Raw genomic sequence first — 25,006 nt, forward strand, 5'->3', positions numbered from 1 at the left:
GAAAGCCAAAGAAATATGAGGCATCCTTTAGTTGTGCCCTTTCCTCCCCCTTCTTACCTCTTTTGCTTCATACCTCCCTCTGCCACCCCTGGTCCCAGTCTAATCAGAACTCCAGCCCGACTTTAGGGTGGCCACCAGGGATTTTAGGGTGGGTTTTATTAATAGTCCCCATGTTTCTTTTCCAGGAAGTTAAGGAGAACAAAGATTCCCCAATCCAAATTCAGCAAGAAAGATGTGCTGCTTGTATTTCAAGTTGTGACTCAGAATCCATGAGGCCACAAAGCCAGTTTTATACATGGCAATGGAGTTCTGTTGCTTCATTATCTGAGTGTATATCAGAGGACCCATGTATACCTTCTCAACTAATACTTTGCAAGGTAGGGAATACCATCCCAATTCAAAGATGAAGAAACTAAGGGCTAGGGATTAAATGACTTGCCCAAGGCCACGTAGCAAGTAAGTGACTGATCTGTGGCTGAAACCCAGGCCTTTCTGGCTTCTGACCAGGGCTTTTTCAGCCCTACCACACTGTCTGCAAAACTAGACATTGGATATCTAATGGGATAATTGGCTTTGGTGGTTACTCTGAGAACCCAATCTCAACATGACATGATTTCTATGGGAAAATGTGCTCAGAGTGACAAACAACTGGCTTAAGCAAGGAACTTTTGTAACCTGACCTGTCACAAATCGGGCACCACCTCAAGCTCAGAAAGGCTGGCTGTGGGAGGGAGAGAGGAGACCAGGCTTATTCAGCCGGCATCCCCTCAGACACCGCGATACCATTTCAGGCGAGCTTTGCGTTTGTCCAGAAACAACAGCCTCAAAGGCATCTGTAAAATAACCACATAGCACCCACCACAGAAGACAGATGTGAGGACCACAGGAGGGGCCCCTTTGGTTTCTAAAGTAGCTAATGCAGGTCCAGCACACAATAGACACTGGATAAGTAGAGACTAAGACAATTCCCAACAGCTGGGGGTGAGCTGGGAGTGGAGGGAGTAGAGACAGAGGGGAAGCTCTGCTGTCTCTCTCGGGGCTCCCTGGGAATAACATAGGGCGAATTACTATAGGGTGGGGTTGTGGACCTGCTTTGGGGGTTTGCCTCCTTCTCTGCTAAACAGTTCCTAGTTTCTAGCTTTGGTTGGTCAGAACCTAGGAAATGGTCTTCCTCAGCAAGAGCTTCTGAGAGCTTCCTCAGCCTACCTTCTCCCGATGTTCAGGGCTATATTTGGTTGGTTGGTTGGAGAACAAAATCTCATCTTTTTATTTTTTATTTATCTTTCATTTCCTTATTTTTTAAAAAGCTTTTTATTTTTATTGGGGTAGCTCAGCTGGTAAAGAATCCACCTGCAATGCAGGAGACCCAGTTTGATTCCTGGGTTGGGAAGATCTGCTGGAGAAGGAATAAGCTACCCACTCCAGTGTTCTTGGGCTTCCCTGGTGGCTCAGCTGGTAAAGAATCCACCTGCAATGCAAGAGACCTGGGTTTGATCCCTGGGCTGGGAATCGATACCCTGGGCTCAGTACCCTGGAGAAGGGAACGGGCTACCCACTCCAGTATTCTGGCCTGGAGAATTCCCTGAACTGTATAGTCCATGGGGTTGCAAAAAGTCGGACCGAGTGACTTTCACTTTCATATAGCCGATGAACAATGTTAAGATAGTTTCAGGTGGACAGCAAAGGGACTCAGCTGTACAAATACATGTAACCATTCTCCTCCAAACTCTCCTCCCATCAAACCTGCCACATAACATTGAACAGAGTTCCATGTGCTATACAGTAGGTCCTTATCAGTTATTCCATTTTAAATACAGCAGTGTGAATATGTCAATCCCAAACTTTGTTCTAACCAGCCATCCTCCCTACCTTGGCCTTAACTGTTCCCAACTGCCTTCAGGTACCAGTTTCCTGGCCCAATGGTTGTGTGAATGCTAATAAAGCATAGATCAGGATCAAAAAGCTACACAACAAGTAAGCAATCATCACAGGGCCTTAGAGCCCCACGTGCCCATCTGCCTTCTCCCCTTTCCCTGCCTCTGGGAGCCAGGCTGCTCTCTGTCCTCGTATTTGACTTTGCTGTCTGAGAGTTGTGAGGTTGTGCTTACTCAGAGCCCTCTAGCCTCAGCCAAATCGGCCTGAAGGGGATTTTCATTCCACAAATAAATCTTCAAAGAGAGAAAGGATTGCTAAAAGCAGCCAAACTTGGTGAGATTTTTATTTTATTTTATTATTTTGGATGGGGGAAGGGAACTATTTTCCCTTGGCAAGGACAGATACTGACTGGAAAAACACTCCAGAGACTCGGGCCCTCAATAGAGGAAAACTTTAGCTGCCTCACCAGCTGTCTGTCCTGAGGGTCACCCCCAAAGTGGCAGGACCATGTGGTGGCATTCCCATCACAGTGGCTGTTCTCAAGTCACACTTCTGTCTCTTGGGAGAGACTCTGCCTCAGAGCCGCGGAGTCTGTGAGTGTGCAGGGTACCCATGGACAGAGGGTCTGAGAGAAACCTCCTGCTTGGGCCTGGGTGTTTGCCCACACAGGGGTGTGTCCCCAGGTGCTACCCTGGGGGAGGATCCCGTTTCAGACTTTGACTGGCTTCATGCCCACAACTGGAACCCCGCCCTTAGGAGGGGAAACTGTCACATGCGAGACAGAATTCCGGAATGTCCACCGAAGGAGACTCTGCCCCTAGTCCACGGAAACCAACTGTCTTATGTGCAGTAGGAGGATCACTGCTTAAAAGGAGCAGGTTCTCCGGGGCTCAGAATTACCCTGGGAGGGAGGGGCAGAATGGCTGCTCTAGAGGAGGCCAGTGGCTTTGGCCCTTCTTTTCTCTGGGACAAGAGTGGAGACTGGAGACCCAGAGGGAGACCCAGACGGCCAACTCTGGGGAAGAGCAACACAAGGGCTGGAGTAGCCTGAGTCCGCCAACCTGGAGCTGGAGCTTGTGGTCTTACCGTGGCTTGCGATCAAAGCCAGCCCACGGGCGTGAATGGGAATGGCCCGCAGCTTTGCCGTCATCAGCTCTTGTGGTTTGGGCTGACCTTTCCACTTCTCTCAGATGCCTCTGGGGCAGAGCCGCAGGAGGGGGAGTGGGGATAGATGGCAAGGTAAGGAATAAGGATGGGAAGGTGGAAGCTGGAAGCTGGGAGTTGAATCCCAGCCGGTGCATCCTCCATCTCAGTGTCCTAAGGCTGATGTCAGTCTTCTAATCTGTACCCTGAGAAGGCTGGTATGGCTTAGAAGAGAACCACTGTGCAGAGCTGGTGTGGTTCTGCTTGCACTCACATACTATCAAATGGAGCAGTACTCTTATTTATCCCTCACCACCCTCCACCATGGATGCCCTACTGAATAAGATTTCTGTTGCCCAGAAAGGCTGTTCTAAGTAACCATTCATTTTCTATCTTTAGGATTCAACAGAATCCATTTGCCATTCAATCAGAGCAGGTTGCCAAGAGTAACCAATGTAATTGATTTTATTCCATTCCACATAAAAAAAAATTTTTTTAACCTGCTAGTTAGCCTGTACAGTCTTTGTTATGAGTAAATGCCCAAATACTGCTGCATATTAGGAAACACTGACAGCAACTCATGAACTCCTTCCATACTTTGGAATAGTCCTTGGAATCTGATCTCCCAGCTGGGAATCCCTGGACCCCACAGTTCCCCTAAGTGCAAATGATGTCACCTGTGATTTTGCAGGTAATTTTTCCCACGTGAAAATGACTCAAGAAGTGTCTTTGTAGGTTATTAAAAGGATTTTGTCTTTATACTATAAAATACACACTAGGCAGGTTCCTCCTGCTTTCTTGGCCTTTTCGGTTTTCTTTAACCCCTTCTTGAGCTCTTCCCCTTTCCTGTTCCCCACATGCTTCTGGTCTTGTTGCCCACCCACTTCTGGTCTTGGTCTGCAGTCCACCTGTTCTTTCACTACCCTATATTTTTCTGAGCACCATGAACACCAGTCTTGTCACCAGTATGGAAAAAAGCCAGGGAATACCTTGCCCCTTGAGCTGAGCCAAGACAAATCTGTTGGCAGGAGCAGCGGGCACAAGAGTCGAACTCAGAGAACAAAAACAGCTATTTATAAAGTCCGCTTCCTGATTGCTGGGGGCTCACTTGCCCTTATACCAACAGGGCCACTGCCTCCCCTTGGAAAAGATCCTTCCATCCATAGCTCTATGCCAGCAGGTCATCAAGTGCCATTCCAATGAGCAGCGAGGGCAGGGGATAGCATGCAGGGTGGATTAGATGTGGTGACAAGCTCTCTGATGGGCCAGGGCAGCTGGGTGTGCTGGTGACACAGATGGCCTCTGCAGCACCTGTGAGATGACAGTCACTGGCCCCTTACAGGACTTGACACCCTGGCTTTGGAACTAAGCCTTACCTACCTTGGCTTTTATTTTTTCTTTTTTAAAAGTTTGATCTAAACTCTGGTTAACATAATCACTGAACATCCAAAAGCACTCAGGACTTAAATAATGTAAAATGTCAACAAATAAATGGTCTCAATATTGTAACACTTGTCATTCAGCTTGAGTTGCACTTACTCTTCCTAGGTTGCTATCATACCTCTCTGGTTGTGCTAGATTCCTATTTTCCTTCATAACCTGACACTAGTCTAACTTTAGTAGTCAGAGCAGTAACAGCACCAATAACCCAGCAAACTCATGGTACTGAGATCATTTGTTTCTGTTTTTTAATTGAGATGAACCTTATGAAAATATATAATTAATGTACCAAAGTAGCCTGTTGGCTAGGTGGAGTTTTCCCCAGGTGTGCAGTTTGGGGCCCATATGGTGTTCTTTTAAAGAGCTGAACTAGTTGCCAACTTTAATAATTAACAGAGTTTACTTTAAAATACATTTTTGTGGCATCTTTGTTAAAAAAAAAATACTCGGGCCCACACTCCTCCATGGCTCTGATTGTGGAGAGCAGGGGGGCCCTCCCGCCCTGTCCTGTATCTTGTCATCTCAGGTTCTTCAGGGAGCTTGGAGAAACCTCTGCAATTTGTCATCCTCCGCCCTTCACTGTAGGATGAGGAAACTGAGTCTAGGAGACCCTGCGTAACTCTCGTGGGGTCAACATTCTAGGGTGAATGAGAAGTGGGGCTGGAGGAGGTCTCCTGCCTGCTGGCCCAGCATGGCCACCACATCATTTGGCTCCCTCAGCCCAACACAGAACATATCTTGGGAGCAGCATCTGCTTCACTGGGCTGACAGAGGCCTAACTGACTGACTGAGTCATGACCCACTCAGGGAATCTGATTATCAAAGTCCAAACCACAAAGAGGAACACCTTCAATTCAAGGGCTCCTATTTCTAGAAATAGCTATAGTGTCCTCTTTGTAGCCTTCTACATCCAAAGAAATGTTTTCATGTTTTGATGACTTCAAAAGTCTACTGCCCTTAAAACTTCCTAGATGATCAGAAAAGGGCCATCAGAAGCTCATTGCCTTTGCTGGTGAAAATGCCCAGCAGTGAGCTCGGTTTCACTTGTGGACATCCTTGAAAACAGGCTATTCATAGGCTGTCAGGATGGTGACTGAATCCAGTCCTAAATTGCTGACAAATATAAAAGAACATTTTTAATTAGTCTCATTTTTCCCTCATCTGTCAAATGAAAAGATTCAACTAACTAGTGTGCAATCAATGTTATTTTCTTATAAAGCAGGGGGAAATGAAGAAAGCCCAGAAATAGAGTCAACCCACGGTGTCACTGCTGCTGTTTACCACTCCCCCATGTGCCTGAGAGTCCCTGAGAGCCCAGATGAGGGGCTTCTGCCTCAAGAACGGGTTCACCAGGGTAGCTTAGAGCCTGACAGTGAACCTAGGAGTTTCTTGGACCTGGAAACCAGCCTCAGGACAACTGGTTACGGATTAGTCATCTCCAGCTGAAAGGTGATTATGAGAAGGAAAGAAATGCTGGGCCAAAAACAACTCAGGAAGACGGATGCAGAAAAAGCAATCCAAAAGTCATTAAAACATTGTTAGCTTTATTTTCTTCAAAAAATATTGGCTGCCTGGGATAGAACCCCACAGGCTCCTGTCCCTACCCCTGCAGCCTTTGGGGAACAAATCTCCCAGGGAGTGTGTCTCTTAGCAACAAGAGAGAACAGTGAGGGGGTACTTCCCATGCATGAAACACCTGCTTGGTGCTTTGCATTTGCCATATGAGCTTCACAACTTTGCTGGGTAGAAAATCACACTCCCATTTTGTAGGAGAAGAAATGAAGGGTCAAAGAACTGAAGTAACTTGTCTAACCAGGAAATGGCAGAACCAGGCGTGAACCCTAGCCTCTCGGACTCCAAATGCCATGCTCTTATACAACTGCAAATGAAACAGACAAAAACTAGTACCACGTGCAGCAGCAGCAAACCTCCAATAAGGGCTATAAGTAATGGCAGGAGAGACATCTTCAAAAGACCAGAGAACACTGGCGGTCAGGCTGTCTACTCAGCAGGGAGAATGAGGGCTTTGTCAAATTGTTAGAGAGTATAATTATGTCTTTCTTTGGAAAGGTGCTTAGGGTGATGATGGGAAGGGGGAAAGAAAAAAGAGAAGATGAGGTTGAGAAGAATTTGCTTCATTCTGTGAATTTATCATCAAGAGCACCCCCTCAAAGGAGTCTTCTAAGAATGGAAAGAGATAATATATGTAAAATTTTGAAAAAGTGAAAATGTTAGTCACTTAGTCGTGTCTGACTCTGCGACCCCATAGACTGTATCCCACCAGGCTCCTCTGTTCATGGAATTCTCCAAGTGAGAATACTGGAGCCATTCCTTTCTCCAGGGGATTTTCCCAACCCAGGGATCAAACCCAAGTCTCCCACATTGCAGGCAGATTCTTTACTGTCTGAGCCACCAGGGAAAATGTAAAGCCTAAAGTCTAAAGCTTCCCTGACGAGAGGCTTTCTCTACTTCCAGATCAACAAAGAACCTGTCAGCACTCAGCACTATCCACATCTGCTCTGCCAGTGTAGACAGAACCAGAGAATCTAGGTTACTCCTCCCTGGTGTTGTGATATGCAGTGGTAGCAGGCTGGGGGTTTGGCTTCCTTCCTGTTCTCATGAAAGTGAAAGTCACTCAGTTGTGTCCGACTCTTTGCAACCCCATGGACTATACAGTCCATGGAATTCTCCAGGCCAGAACACTGTAGTGGGTAGCCTTTCCCTTCTCCAGGAGATCTTCTCAACCCAGGCATCGAACCCAGGTGTCCCGCATTGCAGGCAGATTCTTTACCAGCTGAGCCACAAGGGAAGCCCAAGAATACTGGAGTGGGTAGCCTATCTCTTCTCCAGGGGATCTTCCTGACCCAGGAATCAAACAGGGGTCTTCTGCATTGCAGATGGATTCTTTACCAACTGAGCTATCAGGGAAGCCCCATAGCAGCTAAGAAACCTTTAGGAAGCCCTGCCTCAGATGGGCCTGCCAGTGCAGTCCTTGGTGACAACACCCCAACATATACAAAGAGAGGGTCTGTCCTCTATGTTACTTGGCCCGATGCCAGCCTCCACCTCAGGCCTACCATTAATGTCTGACCTCAGTCATGCAGGGTGCGGGGGGCCATCTCTATCTGATCAACCTTCATCCCAAGAGGAGTCTCTTCCTTCCTTTGTCCTTACTCTCCTGGCTCCAGCCTTTGGACTTGCAACCATTTTGGCAGCTAGGGCAGAGGCAACCAGAACAATCCCCCTTTATATTATCTAATATAAGGCTAGTGGCAATTTTTTCTGAGAAACCAGATACATGACCTTTATTAGGAAGAGGGTATTTTGTTTTTTAATATTGAATGTTGCTGATGGCTTGCCAATAATCAAACTTTTAATGTGTACAGGGGATGAAGGCCTGTAGACCAAGGCCTGTTATAAATGACTTTACATGTCTCATTTAATATTGATAACAATCTGTGAATTAGGTATTTACCCATTTTATGAGTAAAGAGGCTCAGAAAAGTAAAAAAAAAGAAAAAGTTCAAAGTTATACAACCACTAAAGGGTGGAGTCAGCATTTGAAAGCAGGGCTCCTTGATTCCATCCTGGGGTCTTGCGTTAAACCCCTTGGTCCCCTCTTATTATGCGCGGCCAGAAGTGGTCCACATTGGAGCTGAAATGGGAGGCACCCGAGGTGAAATTTACGTCTGTCTCCCAGCTTTCCCCATCTCACTCTGTGTAGGAGATGCCTCATGGGCACCGCCTATGCCTCATTTCTGGGTGAGCTGAGAGAAAAAGGTCCAGGGTGTCCTGGGAGCCTCTGGCTTTTCTAGGGATCTATTCTGGTTTCCCCAACTTTCTGAGTTTGTTTAGATTCAAGACCAGGAGGTTCCTGTGACAAATCCAATTGAGACTCATCTAGACTCCACCCCTGGCCACTGGGACTTAGGTCGGGGGGAGGGTACACTCTTCATCAGACAGCATTTCCCAGCTTGTGATGCAACCACTTATACCCCAGGCCTGCAACCGCTTCCATTTCATAGCCTGGTTTACAGCGGCCTAGTCTGTGATCAGAGCACACAGCACCACACCACGTGCAAAGACGTGAGAAGATAGTGTGGCAAGGCCGCAAAACACAGGCTCTGCGGCCTGACAGTCAGGGAGGGGCCACCTCTGCACTTACTTGCTCCACAACCTCGACAATTTACTTTTCCTCAAGTCTTCCCTTACTTGGAAGTATGGGAAAGAGATAGTGCATGTGAAATGTTTTGCAGAATGAAAAACCAAAGAACCATAGGAATAGATTGTATTTGAAAGTGAAAGTAAAGTTGCTCAGTCATGTCCGACTCTTTGCAACCCCATGGACCGTAGCCCACCAGGCTCCTCCATCCATGGAATTTTCCAGATTGTATTTACTTCTAACTAAAATGTGCCTGAGTTAAAAGAGGAGGAAGAAAAGCTCTCAGATTTCTGAACAAAAGTCCTGTCAGTCAGAGGTTGAACATTAGCATCTTGGTGAAGCTATTAAAAGTATGGAAACTTGTGAGGCAAAGATCCTGCCTCTCTTATTTACCACTCATCTCCAGGTCATATGCAGTGCCTAGTCCATAGTATGGCTCAATAGATGATCTATGGATAGATGGGTGGATGGATGATGGACACGCCAAAACACAAAAGTGCTGTCCCTCAGTTACAAAGAGGACTGCCGCTGGAGAACTGAACTCCTGTGCTTCTCACTCAGTGAACAGCACCCACCATCTATCATGCAACCTAAGCACTTGGGTGTCATTGACTCTTCTTTCTCACTCACCCCTTACAACAAACCAGCCCTGTCAGTTCCACCTCCTAAATTTTAGCTTGTGAATCCCTTTCCTTAGCCTGAGCCCTACTGTCACTACCTTTGTTCAGGTCCTTCCCAGTTCTCTCCTGGGATTCTACACCACCTACAAACCATCCTCCAGGCCTCAAATCTGTACCCACCCCTTCCAGTCGACTCTCCAGACTTGGAACAGAGTGATCTTTAAAAAGCACAAAAATCTGTCAGGTCGCTACCACCAGCCCCTCACCACTACTCTCACTTGAGGATGGTCCACAACACAGTATAGACTTTAAGATAAAGCTCAAGCACCTAAGCATTGCACCCCCCTTATCTGGCCAATCTATCCCTCCTTGAATTCCAGATCCTCTCCAGCAGGACTGTGCTCTCTCTTATCCTGGGCCATTGCTTGGGCTTTTTCCTCTGCCTAGAATGTTCTTCCTCCACTTTCCTTATTCCCTTCCATATCCTTCGGAACTCATCACTCACTTAGGATGAGTGGTGGCCTCACTAAAAATTGGATGTCCCTCCTCCTAGGTATCCCCAAGGCTTAAGTACTTGGCACATGACTGTTTCCATAGTCTGTTTCTTTGGCTGCTTTTCTCAGGTGTCTGGCTCATGGAGTTCTGTGTTTTGTTCTCTCCTCCACCTAAGTACACCCTATCTAGTCCTGGCACACTGAATATTTCTTGAGTCAATAAATACTTTGTCTCACACCAAATGTGTACTTTCTCAGAAGCATATTTGCAAACATGACGTCTATGGACAATCATGTGACCAGTCAAGATAATTAACCAAGGATTAGGCTGTGGTCTGACTCTGGAAAAAAAAAAAAACTGTTAGATTAGACATGGAGGGAACATATATTTTTAGCCAAAAGTCAAGACACATGATCTGACTAGTATGATCACGTTTTTCTTTCCCAGAAAACTTTGGATATATAATGTCTACAAAAGTCTATATAGTCAAAGCTATGGTAGTCATGAACAGATATGAGCATTGGACCATAAAGAAGTCTGAGCACTGAAGAATTGATGCTTTTGAATTGTGGTGCTGGAGAAGACTCTTGAGAGTCCCTCTGGACTGCAAGGAGATCAAATTGCTAAGTCACTTCAGTCACGTCCAACTCTGTGTGACCCCATAGACGGCAGCCCACCAGGCTCCCCCATCCCTGGGATTCTCCAGGCAAGAACACTGGAGTGGGTTGCCATTTCCTTCTCCGGAGATCAAATTAGTCAATCCTAAAGAAAATCAACCCTGAATATTCGTTGGAAGGACTAATGCTGAAGCTCCAACACTTTGGCCACCTGATGCAAAGAGCCAACTCATTGGAAAAGACCCTGATGCTGGGAAAGATTGAGGGCAGGAGGAGAAGGGGGTGACAGAGGATGAGATGGTTGGATGGTATGACCTACTTAATAGACATGAGTTTAAGCAAGCTCCAGGGGTTGGTGAAGGACAGGGAAGCCTGGCGTGTTGCAGTCCATGGGGTCGTGAAGAGTTGGACACAACTTAGTAACTAAACAACAACAACGGTGTCTACGGCTGCCCAACCTGATACCATAACCTTGTTATGGTATCCAAACATGCCAAGACATTGAAATAATAACTGATAAGTAAGTAGCTAACATTATCAGTGAGATTATTATGCAGCAAGCATTATAAGAAGTGCTTTGCGGTCATCCCATTTAATCTTTACAACTACCCTTTTAAGCAGATCTTTTTATTACCTCCATTTTACAGATCAGGAAACTGAGGCTTAGGGTTCACAGCCAGAAATGGACATCTAACCGGCAACAAAAAAGCCGTCTGTTTGATCTTCTCAGTCATTCTGCAATACTGACCTAACCATGACCTCTTAACCTTATTAGATCATCAGAAGCACCACTTCTGGGTAAAAATAGCTTGCGGCTTCCGGAAATTTTTATTAAAACTCTAAATCTCCTGGCAATAACTTTCAAAAGTCATGATTCAGACCAGCAGTGATATTTGAAAATGGAATCATAATGCGGGTCTCCTGGCTACAGAGATGCTCTCGCTGCTTGTGAGGCATCCTCAACTTTGGCATTTATGACAATCTGTGCTTTTCCTGTTACTGGGTCTTTTGCCGTCATTGTCTGTTGAAAGGCGCTGACCCTCATTCTGTCTTCCCTGAGGAATCCTCTTTTTCAGGGCTAATCGGTCTGTCTTCTTCCTTGGTTGTCACTTCACTGGGCTCTAGAGTAATGCTTCGGAAAATCCTGACAGCTGACCACCTGAATAGCGATCACCTGGGCACTCATAAAATGCATATTCCTGGGCCCTGTCAGACACAGGCCACATAGAATCTCTACAAATTAGAGCCCAGGCACTAGCATTTTAATCACATTCACAAGTGATTCTTATGAATACTAATGTTTCAGAGCCACAAAAGGAGTCCCCAGATCCTCACAGCTCCAAGCGTGATTGCTGGACCAGTACTAGCAGCATGTTAGAAAACAAGGAATTCTTATGCCCAAATCCTGAATGACTGAATCAGAATTTGCATTTTAATGAAATCCCTGGGTAACTTGGATTCACATTTCTGTGCATACAGAGAACTGATCAGAGTAGTGTTTCCTCTGCACATCATGGCAGGCATAGAAAACAAAAGCAATTGTTTGGCATTTATCTCATACAGAAAGAAACCCGGCTGTGGCATCAGGGGCTCAGCCTGCCCAGACCCCAACCTGGCCACCCAAAGCTGAGGAGATTGGAATCTCAGGCACACCTGTGCCGAGTACACTGGCTGAGAAGGTCTACTTAAAGAATACCCAACCCTTCTAAGTTTCTTCATAAGCATAACTCCATAAATACTGCTTATTCCCGTCATCGTTTATCATTTCTTTTCCTGCTTACCAAGAGTCAGAAAGGCTACTTCCCAACTCGATCTTAGAAATCTTCACGCAGTGTGAGGACACAGACTCATCTTTAAGCTGTGGGTGGACTCTTTGAGAAACGTAGAGAGAAAAGTTGTGCCTCTTGTTTGAAAGCATCACCTGCTATGGCCTAAGAAATACTAGGAAGAAAGCCTTCTTTTCTTTGAAGAATGCTCCTTTCTCTTAGTCCACAGCTCTGAGGATGGAGGATCAGCAACACACAAGGCGCATCCTCTCTCCTGAAGATGTGCCAAGAAGATTGTGATTCTGTTTAATCCTTCCTCAGCAAAATCTGCCAGCTTATAAACTGGACAGGTGTCCCTTCTCTTAGCCAGCCCCTGAGAATAGGATGACAGTTGGGACGGGAGGAATGGAATACCTTCAGAAACACTTCCTGGTGAGACCATCTGATCAAAATGACCAAGTGTCAGGACACAACCATCTGACTTTTCAGAGCTCCCGGCTACATGGGAACACCATTGTTTCCGGCTGCCCATCCTCCCCCACCCCCACCCCACGCCCCCGGCCCATCAGGAAAATGTTGAACATCTTTAAAGCTCGAAATAGTGAGCTCTTACTTTGAAGCAAATAGGACAAGGCCTACCCCTCAATGAAGGATTGTCATAGCCTCAGCGAATACAATTGAGAACGAAGTGGGAGGAAACTATTGCTACCAAAACAACTCACTTTTTTTTCTCTCTCTTTCCTCCTTGCCTGCAAATCTGTGTCTAATTCTTTCCATTATGCTTCTCCCAATCAGAGTGCAGACAAAGTAGCACACATTTTAGCTGGTTTCAGGTGGGCCTATCCCTCCTCTGTCCTGAGGCTGTACCTCTGTCAAGTCTCAACTGGCTAACTGATCGTCCTCCCTTTGTACCCCAACTACTGAAGCTCCCCTGCATTCGTAGTAGAAAGGACACTAACCAGAGCGTGCTTTCAGGTGCCACCTGGTTGACTTTCATGGAACTCCTCCCTTGATCCAGATCCAGAGGCAAGCAGGCCTTTCTCTGGCTCTGACCAGGAAGATCAGAGAGCCATTGGCTGTTCACTCAGAGTAGCCATGATGTCTAAGAAACAAATAGGTTTTACTTTAAGTTGGTGGCAAGAACAGTTGGTTAAAAAAGTCTTCCATCCCTGATCATCCAATTAAGAAGTGCTGAAAACATAAGATTGGGGACAGCTGAGGGCTTGAGTGTCCCGGCCCCAGTAGCCTAGCTGCTGTACACAGTCATTTCAAACACAGAACACTGAGCCATCTTTCTGACTCCTGGTCCAGGATGAAGAACAAGCTGTGGTACTTTGAATTTGGCACCTCGGAGACCTTCGCGGCCACCTGCAAGAAACTCCACGACCACATAGAGTTGGAGGTGAGTTCCCAAAGCTTGCTTTGGGACCTTAGTTTTGGTCCGGGTCTGTCACATACCCTCAGAACATGTCCCCTACCCTCAGAACATGTCCCCTAGGTTCATAGTGGCCCCAGGTGTAATCCTTCTTACCTCCATCCTGTTCCCAACATGTCCACAGCCTCACTCCCAGTAGGCTCTAATCACGGGGTCTGCCTTTCTCGGCCTGACCAGGGAGTCCTGGGGTCTGAGACCCAGAGGCCCAGTGGACTCAGGGCTGCAGTCCTTTCCTGCCCTCAGCCCTCTCCCCACCATCACCTTTCAATTTCTTCTTTTTCAAAAAATGAAGACAGGTGCTACCCACTCAGGGAAAGAAGCTGCTATGGGGATAGAGGCAATGTCCCAAGCCTGGTAAAAGTCTGGGAACTGAAGACCACAGGGCTGAGGGGTCTGCAGTTGAGGCCAGGGGTGACCAGACATCATCAGCTCACCTGCCTCAACTTTCAAGGAGCCAGTTCAGGCACTCAGGGCCAGCTTCCCAAGTGTGCAACCTGCATAGTCACTCAGAAGGTTCCTCATTTAATGCTCTTCTGTGACTGTCTTAAAATTCTTGATAGTTTTTTTTTTTTTTTTTAGCAAAGGGCCCTTTATGTGCATTTTGAACACTCAAATTACATAGCTGATCCAGTTGGTGCACTTGGATTTTAACTCTCCCGGGACTTGCAGCAGCCTGCCTCAGACACAGCCTGTGGGCTTCACTTACTGGTTGATAAGCTGCCCACTTCTCATTCCCCACCCTGCTTCTGCTGGGCTGCTCTCCTGAGGTCTTCTCACTTCTAAGAAAAGATCGACCTGCAAGCCCAAACTTCTGTGCACACCTGCTGTCTCTGCTCTGCGGAACCTCAGGCCCTTGGGGCCCCTTGCCCATAGTTCTCAGTTACCGACCCCCATACCCCTTCCCATGGAATTCAGGCCAGTGGTCTTGTTTTCACTTGAGAAAAACAAGTGAAAGGCAGTCAGAGTTGGGCCAGGATGGGCTCTTGCTGGGCCACCAGCTTTGTCCCTGAGCTTGCAGCAGCAGTCAAGTGGGGCCCAGGCATCCCTTGGAGGAGGAGCATTTGGCCTGAAGCAGTGTGGGAAAGCCCCACCACTCCCTGTGGAAGGGAGCCTGCGCTCACGGGGAGTTTTCACAATCAAAACACAAAGCCAGAGATTCTGTGCTTCTCTTTGACTCATCTGCCTGCCTCTCCCCAGCGGTTGCTGGGTTACCAACCCCAGGGTGGGAGGAGCCGACCTAGCTAATCCCCTGAACTTCTAGCCAGCTCAGTCAGAGGGCAGAGAGGCCCAGGAATGTGGGGCACTTTTCCCCAGGTGGTACCACCTCCACCTGGGAAAGTCTGAGAAACCTGCCTTCCTCTATGGATACATAAATCCATGGCCAGAAACTCTACAGCAAAGGGGGAGGGGGCTGGACTGGGCTGGAAACTGGACGTGGCTGGAGCTCTGTGTGCATTTTTCCTGTTGGCATGATCATCTGGGGTGTCTTTAAATATACCCCAAGTGAGGGACAGCCCTGGCCTAACCACTGCCAGCTGCAGACACACAGCGACTGCTTGTTCTCCCTGCAGCTGGCCTTGAAACTGTGCCCAGAATAGAGCAGCTCAGCTCCCCTGCCTCGGTGGGCCCCGCCCTCCCAGCTCCCAACTCCCAGCTTCCAGCCCACAGCATCATGGGCCCCTCTGAGTCCAGTGCACAGCGGCTCATCCTCAATTGCAGAGGGGGCTGGTGGCCTCTGGAGGAGGTGGGGCTGTTCACACTGTGGGTTGTTGGGGGCTTTTAGCAGCACTTCTTGTTTTCCTTAGCTCCCCATCGTGAGTCTTTTTTAGTATTTATTCCTGAGGCTAAGGATGGGGGTGGGGGTGCATCTGACAGGCAGCTTCTGTTCTGAAAGCCTGCAGGATTGTGGCAGGCATCCTTTTGTACCCAGGGAGCGGAGGGGAGACGGTCCTGGGTCTTATAATACAGAGGAGACCAGAGAGACAGAGGGGGAGGCATATGAGTAACAGACGTTAGGAGGCTGTGGGGCAGCCCAGGTAGATGTGAGTGCATCAGAGGCCTTGGGAAGAACAATAACAGAAGGTATGTTAAGTGACCTCCAAGTGGCGGCTGCACACAACAGCCCAGGCCTGAGAGGACCAGCATGCTCATCAGATCAAGGTCAGTGAGCCTGAGAATAAGCCCACACAGGTATTTATACTACGTGCCACCATTTCCAAAGCCCCACCACAGCCTTTATTGCAGAGTCACACAACAACCAGTGAGCTAAGTAGGCCCGGTATTCTTATCCCCACATCACAGAAAGCAAGCTAAGGCACAGAGAGTTAGATATATAAACAGAAGGGAGACAGAAGTAACAAGGGGAGAGGAGAAAATCACAGACTCTGACTGCCTACTGTAGCATGTCCTCATTTGATTCCATCATCCAGCAAAGCAAGTATGATCACATTCTTTTAAATGAGGAAACCGAGGCTCAGACACACTAAGTAACTGGACCAAGGTTTCATTGCTGGAAATGTGTAAGAGTCTAGGCCTTCCTAGACCTCCTGGAAAGGAGTTTAGCTTGGAACCCAATAAACAGATTGACCTAACAAGTGCTAGGAGCTTGCTGAATTTTTCAGCTTGGATACACTGTTTCTTCCTCCTTTACTGAATGTATGGCTGCTTGGTTCTGTCTCAGCTGCAGCAGCTGGGCAGGGCTGCTGGGAAACGCTTTAGGAGAACAGAGGGCACAGTCCTACTGCTTGCTCATTTGAGGAAGGAGGGGTGGACAGGAGGAGTCAGGGAGGAAAACTGCCTTAAAGTTTACCAAAGGTCTTCCCATGCAGCATCTCATTTTGATCCACAGAGTATGCAGAGAAGACACGAATATCCTTGCTTTCTGGGTGAGGAAACTGAGGCTCAGAGGTTCAGCAACTTGTGAAAGGGCCCAAAGGTTAGCGGTTCAGGAGAACAGCTTAGAAAGTCTATTTCATTCCGTGTCTATGTGTCACCTGGGTAAAATTTGGATGGTGAAACTTAAAGCTAAAATGAGTTTTATGCAGAAGTTCTGCACTGAAAGTCTCTCGCAAGGAATACAGTCTGTTTTTCAGAGACTTGTAGCTTATTGGAAACTAGGAGAATTTGGTCCCTTCTCTGAAATAAAGTTTACAGCCCAGTTGAGAGAACAAACATGAGCTGGTTAATATAATACTCACTTAACTAGTGCTAAGAAAACTTGATCCTGGGACCTTGAGGACCCACGTGAGCCATCACCTTGGACACTGTTTTGGGGTCATAGACTAAGGCCAAAGAGAAGATGATTGCAGATCTACTGGTCACCTGCAGACACTTGGTCAAGGCTAGGGTAAGGGGGAAGGGTGGGGTTGCTCAGTGAAAGGGGCTTGGCTTGGACAGGCATCAGCCCTCTTCATGGAACTGTTGTCTGGGCTTCAGTGTTCTCATATATAAAATGGGGAAAGGGGATTAGTCTACTTCCCAAGGCTATTGATTAACGTTTTCAGATTTGTTATTTTTTTTTAAGTAACTGGCAATGGTGCCAAGTGCCTCACTGAATCCACAGAGCAGCCCCAAGTGGCAGGTGTCACATCCCCTTTCTGGAGATGGGGATAGAAGCTGAAAAAGCTCACCTGAGGTGCATGACTCTGAGTGGTCAGGTCAGGCTTCAAATTCAGATTTGCCCAAAACCCAGGAGTTTCAGGGCAGTACTGGCACATCATTCTAGAACAGAGATTGTCACCGGTATGAGTTATATCTGATCTTCTCTTTAGTCATACACTTTATTTTAATATTTTGGGTAACACTAAAAGCAAGAATTGAAGCTTTTGAACTGTGGTGTTGGAGAAGACTCTTGAGAGTCCCTTGGACTGCAAGGAGATCCAACCAGTCCATTCTAAAGGAGATCAGTCCTGGGTGTTCATTGGAAGGACTGATGCTAAAGCTGAAACTCCAATACTTTGGCCACCTCATGCAAAGAGTTGACTCACTGGAAAAGACTCTGATGCTGGGAGGGATTGGGGGCAGGAGGAAAAGGGGACAACAGAGGATGAGATGGCTGGATGGCATCACTGACTTGATGGATGTGAGTCTGGGTGAACTCCGGCAGTTGGTGATGGACAGGGAGGCCTGGCGTGCTGCGATTCATGGGGTCTCAAAGAGTCGGACACGACTGTGACTGAACTGAACTGAAAAGCAAGTATGAGACTTTTACAATTATCAAAAAGAAAAACGAAAAAAAAAAAAAAAAAAAGGCAGATGCATGCTCTAAATGCTTCCTCTGCGAGCACACAAAGCAAGCTGTGAGAGTGAGTACCCTTCCTGGGAAATGGGTGCTCTTAATTTGGTTGTTGTTCAGGCTTAAGTCATATTCAACTCTTTGTGACCCATGGAGTATAGCCTGCCAGATTCCTCTGTCTGTGGGGTTTTTCCAGGCAAGAATACTGGAGTGGGTTGCCATTTCCTTCTCCAGGATCTTCCTGGACCAGGGATCAAACCCACGTCTCCTACATTGGCAGGCAGATTCTTTACCACTGAGCCAATTCTTCTAATTAAGAAGCCAGCCTGTCACCCGCATAGTTGTCATCAGCCCTGGTGGAACAAAAGCAGTCTCTCAGGGTCTCCAAGTCTCTGACTTCCCTTCCCTTCCAAAGCCACCCTTGATGTTTATTCTGATCTGATTGTACCTGAATAAAGGAGCGGGGAGGGGAGGGAAGAACACAGTGAGTCACCTCCCCCACCCAGGCCCAAAAGAGCTTGCACAGGTTTTGACTTAGTTATGGTTAGGTGGAGCAAACCAGGCAGGCATCGACTTGAGCACTTATTTTACATCCTGTGGAAATTTTACTGGTTAAAAATACGAACTTCCAAAATTCCTTGATATCATATCTACTTTTAAACAATGTTCACAAGGGAAGGCTAGCCAGCTTCCCTAATATGAACCTCTGCCTGGGGAAAAGTGAGTCTAAATGTGGAGGCTGCTTCAAAAAAAAAATCTGTTACCCGGTGTATTTTGGGAATCTCTGCACATCAATTTTCCCCTTTTAATTGAGGATTTTTTTTTAATACAACAAAGTTTTGAGAGTGTATCAGATATTCTCATTTCTCCCTCACTTAGAATTGATATTTGTCACTATTTTGTTTTATTCCCTTCAAGTATCTTTTTAACCAAAGAAATAAAAATTTATGGATGGAACTGAGTTCCCCACAACCGTTTTGTGCTCTGCAACTTGCCTTTTTCACTCACCATTAGCTCTCAAGATCTCTCCGTGGTGATATTGCTGGAGCTAGTTCATTACTTTTACCTACTCTGTACCGTGGGGCTCCAGGAATACCCCCACCCTGTGATGGGAGTAGGAGCAGAAATGGGAACCCTCAGACCCTCTCCGGGGACATGAGTGGTGAACCACTTTGGAGAGCAGTCTGACAACAAACACTGAACTGAAAACTATCTTTTAGGACGAATGACCCAGCAGGTTCTTCACATCCTAGACCTGGAGAGTTTCCTGCACACGAGTTCACGGGGTGATGAGCACAGAGATGCAGTGCAGTCCTTTATTAGTATAACAAAATGGAACCAACCTCAGAGACCATATTATCCTAACACTTCAAAGAGAGAGAGTGAAAGTACTAAAGGCCACTGAATTATATTCTTTAAAATGGCTAATTTTGTGTCAGGTGAATTTCATCTTAATTTTTTTCAACGTGAAGCCATATCATGAGATGGGCCCTGTCTATGAGAATCCTAAACTCTAAAACTAACCTTTAGCACAGCTATGTGTATGTAAAGAAGCAGAATAAATAATGACCCAGATTACTTTAAGACTGAGCAGATATCTTTACCTACTCCAATCCAGCCAGGTGCCATTTTTTTCAGAAGAGAGAAATCAAGGACTTTACAGGTTGAGTTGGTTGGCCAACTTCACCCAGCCAGTAAGTGGCAAAAGAGAGCCCATGGCTGCCCTGATATCCACTGGCAATGTTGCACACTCCTAAATTAGAGGATAGACTTTCAAGCACCTTTTCTGGCATCATCTATATACACCTTCTCAGCTTGGGCAAGTGGAACCTTCCAAAGCTTGGAGTAATGAAGTGGGAACTAGCCAAAAGCTCAGCTCATCAACCCAGGCACAGTGATCCCAAGGGAGATGAAATGAAAACATATTCATGGGGAAGGGAAAGATTCATGGAGAAGAGTGGAGATTTTGAGATCTCAGAAAACAAAAGGTGGCAACCTGATCATGCACCAAACCTTCAAGTCAGAGGCTGGTATGGACACAGAGAGACATCCTCTCCCATTTGTGGAGTCCATTCTCTTCTTCCATCAAGTCCAGGGGTTCCATCTTTCCAGGAGCATCCTCACTGTGAGACCACCCAAGGCTGCTCTTGTCACTTCAGATTTCTTCTTCCCTATCCTTCAGTTCTCACTGTTCCAGGTACCCGAGCCTCAGTTTCTGCCTTCTCCCTCTTACGACAGGTGCTAAATTCTTTTGATTAGAAAAGTAATCCAAATCTATGCAACCCTGTGGACTTTAACCTGCCAGGCTCCTCTGTCCATGGAATTCTCTAGGCAAGGATACTGGAATGGGTTGCCATTTCCTTGCAGGCAGATTCTTTACTGTCTGAGTCACCAGGGAAGCCCCAAATCCATGGTAGAACATGTTAAACCATAGAGAGGTGAAAAGGAAAAGTAACCCACAATCTCAGCAATCAGGGATCGGTGCTGTTCTAATGTTGGCCTTGTTTCAATCCTGTAATAATGTCAGCCCTTCTATCTATAAGAGCAGGCCCCTGGAGGACCTCTTTGACTCTTTGATTACCTTAATCTTTATCCATTTTTAAACATAGCTCCATCCTTTCTATCTCTCTTCCTCTTTCAGCCATGCACTGACTACAAGTTTCCTTCACAGATCCTCAAAATCTTTCAGCCTCCTGAGAAGAAATTGGCAATTTTCTCTTTAAAAATCCCATTGCGTGCTTACAGTTTGATACATAACTTTTTCTCTTAAATGACCCTCTTTTTTATTCCCTACACATGCATACCCTGTATTTCACTTCAAGCCTCCATTCATCCCTGTGCTTTTATTTTCTTATTCTTTCCCCTTTCCTTTGTTCTTTGTGAATTGCTTTGATTTTCTTTGTCTTCAGATTCCTGGCTTCATATACTTTGTGTCTCCCAAGTACTTTGGAATAACTTTTAGGGGTGAATTCTCATGCCTACAATTTCACAAAGCAGATGGTAGGGGAGGGGTATATGCAGCACAGTGGATAGACGAGGCCCGGGGGTGTCTCAGGGGACCAAGCTCGGGGTCCCATGCATGACTCAGCATGTTGGGCTAGAAGGACCTCCACTCAGGTTCCTGAGAGACCTCAAGGCTAACCTCTGCCCCAGCAAGCTTAACTTTTCTACCCGCCAAGGTCCCCTAGTGAAAGAATAACTTTCCCCAAGCTATGTCTACAAACAAATGCATCTTTTAAATAATAACAACCTGTGAGGCCCTGTCCGTGGGAAATGTATTATTTCTCTTAGACTTTCTAGAACATTGAAAAGAACTCATGATCTTCATCTCCACACTCAGCACATTCAGGGAGCTTGGATGAAAAGCATTCAATCTTTTCCAGCTTCTACCACTGGGTTATGAAACAGAGTATTACATACACATATGTCTCCTTGGCTTTAGTGGACTAGTCTTTGGTTATCTGTCTTAGTGAGGTCATAAACATGCTGATCCCAGTATTCTACAGAAGAGGAATTAAGAAAAGAGAAGAAATGACTCAGGAAGTATATATAATCTAACAAAGGACCAGTTAAATACTGTGTACACATACGCATTACATGTCAAGTCCATTGGAATCCACAAATTAATAGCAGCAGCCACTTACTAAGCACTCACCTTGCAACAAGCTCTGTATCCTGGCACTTTCCTACACTGGCTTGTTTAATCCTCATTACAACTCTGCATACTGTGCATTATGTACACAAGGAAACTAAGTCTCCTTAAAATAAGTACTCCAAGATCAGATGAGTTCCAAGCCCATATGCCCCAAGCACAGCACTCCCTGTAGAACCTGCCTCTGCTTTCCCCCTCAGGTATATATCAGCTGAGTTGGTGGTATGGCTCCCCTGTAGGACTTGGCCTGTCTATTAGGCAGTTGTCTGTCTGAGGCAGACTCATCTTATTCACCCTGTATCTCCAATACCTGAAATGAAATCATTGCTCTCTAGTTTTTGATTGCACAATTTGAACCAAAGTGTGAAAAAAATCCCATAATGAATGTGAACACTAACAAATTACTACTTGACCAGACTCAAGTGATATCTTTGTGTTGGACGTCCCCAAAGTAAAAGGGACCCACCTTGCTCCATCTATAAGACAGAATGGGCTTGCAGCCTGGCACTCAGCCCTTCTTCTAACCATCGGGTGAGTGGAAAGACCTCCCACGCCCATCTTTGAGCTGTTGCTGGGACCTTTGAAAGTAACTGAGGGTCTGGGACAACTGTGAACCCAGGACAGGAAATGCCAGAGTTCTCCCACCTCTTTCCCACCAAGGAGAGTGAAGACAGTGAGTGGGCAGAGCCCATACGGCAGCAAGGGCACAGGGCTGCTAGGGGTCAGAGGAAGTGACTCCAAAAGGCAGAAGAAGGCGTCTCCACCCTGAGCCCACTCTGGTGGCCCAGAAGTCTGTCTGCCCCTGAGCCTTGCCAGTCCCTATGGCTATCAGCCCTGCTCTGTCTGCAGGCGAGTCTGACCCTTCAGAAAGCCCCATCCACCCCAGGTTGGTCTGAGCGCCCCAGACAGACCGCAGACCTATTACACTGCATCCAGAGCAAGAATGCCACAACACACTAGGTTGTTTTTTTCTTTTTTTTTTAACTTGGGGAGGGTGGAGCAGTGGATAGGAAACAGCTTTGCCCTCTATCCGAATCTGAGGCAACCCACCACTGTGAGCTCTGAGAAACAGCAGTTTTGTTTTGGAAACTGGCACCCAGGGCAGGCTTGCTCCTGGAAATGAATTTGGTTCTCCCCTCAGCTGCAGCGTTCTACTTCCAGCCTCCCTGCCAACACCCCCTTCCAGCTGCCCCTCTCAAAGGCACCATTGTGCCTGCCTGGCACAGCAACAGAGGAGGGCTGAAGAGGAAGCAAACATTTTCTGCCCATGGGATGTTCTTAAGCAGGTTGTGTGTACATGGCTTCAATGCTGCATTCCTGGAGCCCACACAGACCCGCCAAAACACCATCATCCCCGTCACAGATGGCAGGCACTTTCCAGTCTAACTGGCCCGCCACTGCTCCCTGTCAGAGAAGGCAGGGCAGGCAGCTAGATGGACACAGGCAGCAAGAGGGGGACCACAATGCCACTTTTTCAGCACAGCATTGTAGCCTGCCAAAGCAAGGCTGAGCAGAGACTGAATCTCTGAACTGGAAAGGGATTTGGTCCCATGTACCACTCAACAAAAAGATCCGTTCTGGCACATTCTGATAAGTACACATCTAGCCTTTTCTTGAATACTCCAAGGAAAGGAAGCTTACTACTTTGCCAGAAACCTGTCCATTGCTGGAAATCTCTTTCAGAAAGTTTTCTTCCCGACTTTGAACAAGGATGTATGTCCCTTTCATTGCCATATCCTTCCCTTGTCAGCCCTCAGCACAGTTCTTGGAACAAAATAGGTGCACAATAAGTATTTGTGGGATGCATGACTGAATTCCCCATCCTTTGGGCCTATTCCACCCTCTGGAAGCATGCAGAACATACCCTCCTGCTCCTCCACATGACTGCCCTTTATACGGGTGCAATCTATCTTCCATGTCCTCTCCTATTGATCTTCACTGAGCTAAATATCCCCAGTTCCTTTTATGGCTCGATGTATAGATCCCTGACTATCCTGATCTGCCTTCTCTTGATAGATTCCATTTTTTCCAGTCTCCTTAAAATGAAGAATCAAATCCCTTATATTTTATATATCCTTATATCCCAAAAGTAATCTCATAGGTAACAAAGCATGAAATTAACAGGCCTCAGGTACATGCTCCATAAGCTAGACTGTCTTTTTGATCTCGTCATTTGCATCTTCGCAGGAAACCTGTAGGTTCATGAAGCCCACCACAAACCTGATTAAAATGGGAAATGTCACTGAGTGAGTGTTTCCTCATCTGTAAAAAAAAAAAAAAAAAAAAGGGTACAAATACCAACCTTGCAGGGCTCTAAGGATTAGACATAAAATATATGAAGTGCCTGGTTCATAAGAGTTACTCAGTAAATGATTATCTATTAATATTATCACATAACATGTATATATTACATGCCCACAACAGACATTAGGTTCTAAAATTAATGAAATAAATAAAATAGTTCCTCTGATTGCAGGGGAAGCCACTCCAGCTACATGCCAGGCCAAATTTTTTTAATGTAGATATTACTGGACCGTCTTTCTAGTAATGCTGTCACCACTCATCAACACCACTCAATTTCTTTCCTTTTCTTCCCTCAGGATCCACATGAGATTACGGACACTACAAACATTCTCTCTAGTTCTTCTTTAGGGGAAAAAGACAGCATTGTTGCCCTGACTGCTCTTCTTTCACTCTCAATAAATTTCTCTGTTCTGGCCATAGGCCCTACAGATATGCAGATATCTACTGCCTTCTCAGTGGTGTGCTGAGGCCAGCTTGCCTACTGGCACATCTCTTCTTAGCTCTGCCTTTAGGGATGTCATGTTGGTAGCTTTGGCCATTGTGGGAGAATTTACACCATGAACCACCACAATCACAGCTTTTTTTTATCCTGGAGATTCTGTTAAACATTTAGCAGCATACCACTGCCTCTAGCACTGACTGCTAGAGGTCCCTGGAGACCCATTTCCACTCCTTCCCCTGGGTCTAGCACTGAGTAAGTAGGGCCCCATCATTCTTGTCTTCTGTCTCTTAACGTCTCTCACATATATCGTGCCCCATGTGTCCTATTCTTACTACTAATTGTTAGATATAGGTTTCCCTTAGCTGTGATCAGAGGACCACTTCTTGAAGTCTTGGATTAACCTTCCAGATTTCTCCCTAATATGGATACTCATTCCACTTTCTTTCATTGGTCAATATATTCATCCTGGGAAATTGTAGAAACTCATCTGGAAGGAAAGACCCTTTGCCAGATTTCTTTAACACCTTGGTTTTCATTTGGGAATCTCTCCACAAATGAATTCTTCCAGTTTAAAAAAGTTATATTGGACTTCGGAAATGGGTAATAGATGCCAGAACTATGGAGAACACAGAGCCATATAGCATATGGTCCCTCCCCTCTGGGAGCTTAAAATCTCCTGGGGACAGGTACATATGCATGATGCATGGCAGAATATATATATATATATTCAATATACAACAGAAAAAGCAAGGAAAATTCAGAGAAGGGGAAGATCAATTTCTATCTAGAGCAGTTTCCTCTATAGGAAAGGCCTCATAGTG

At 46.3% G+C, this 25,006-nt stretch overlaps 1 protein-coding gene across 4 annotated transcripts in view; it reads left to right on the top strand.

The window, feature by feature from the left end:
• The window catches only part of DGKG (diacylglycerol kinase gamma), a 224,758-nt gene that overhangs the window by 148,930 nt on the left and 50,822 nt on the right, over positions 1 to 25,006 (top strand). For all 4 annotated transcript variants that reach the window (XM_070371987.1, XM_070371997.1, XM_070372006.1 and 1 more), the window contains one exon: positions 13,430 to 13,520. In XM_070371987.1, coding sequence (XP_070228088.1) covers positions 13,430 to 13,520 — 91 coding nt within the window. The remainder of the gene's footprint in view (positions 1 to 13,429; positions 13,521 to 25,006) is intronic.

Source organism: Bos mutus, chromosome 1, assembly GCF_027580195.1.
Source record: "Bos mutus isolate GX-2022 chromosome 1, NWIPB_WYAK_1.1, whole genome shotgun sequence".
In the NCBI taxonomy this organism is placed as follows: domain Eukaryota; kingdom Metazoa; phylum Chordata; class Mammalia; order Artiodactyla; family Bovidae; genus Bos; species Bos mutus.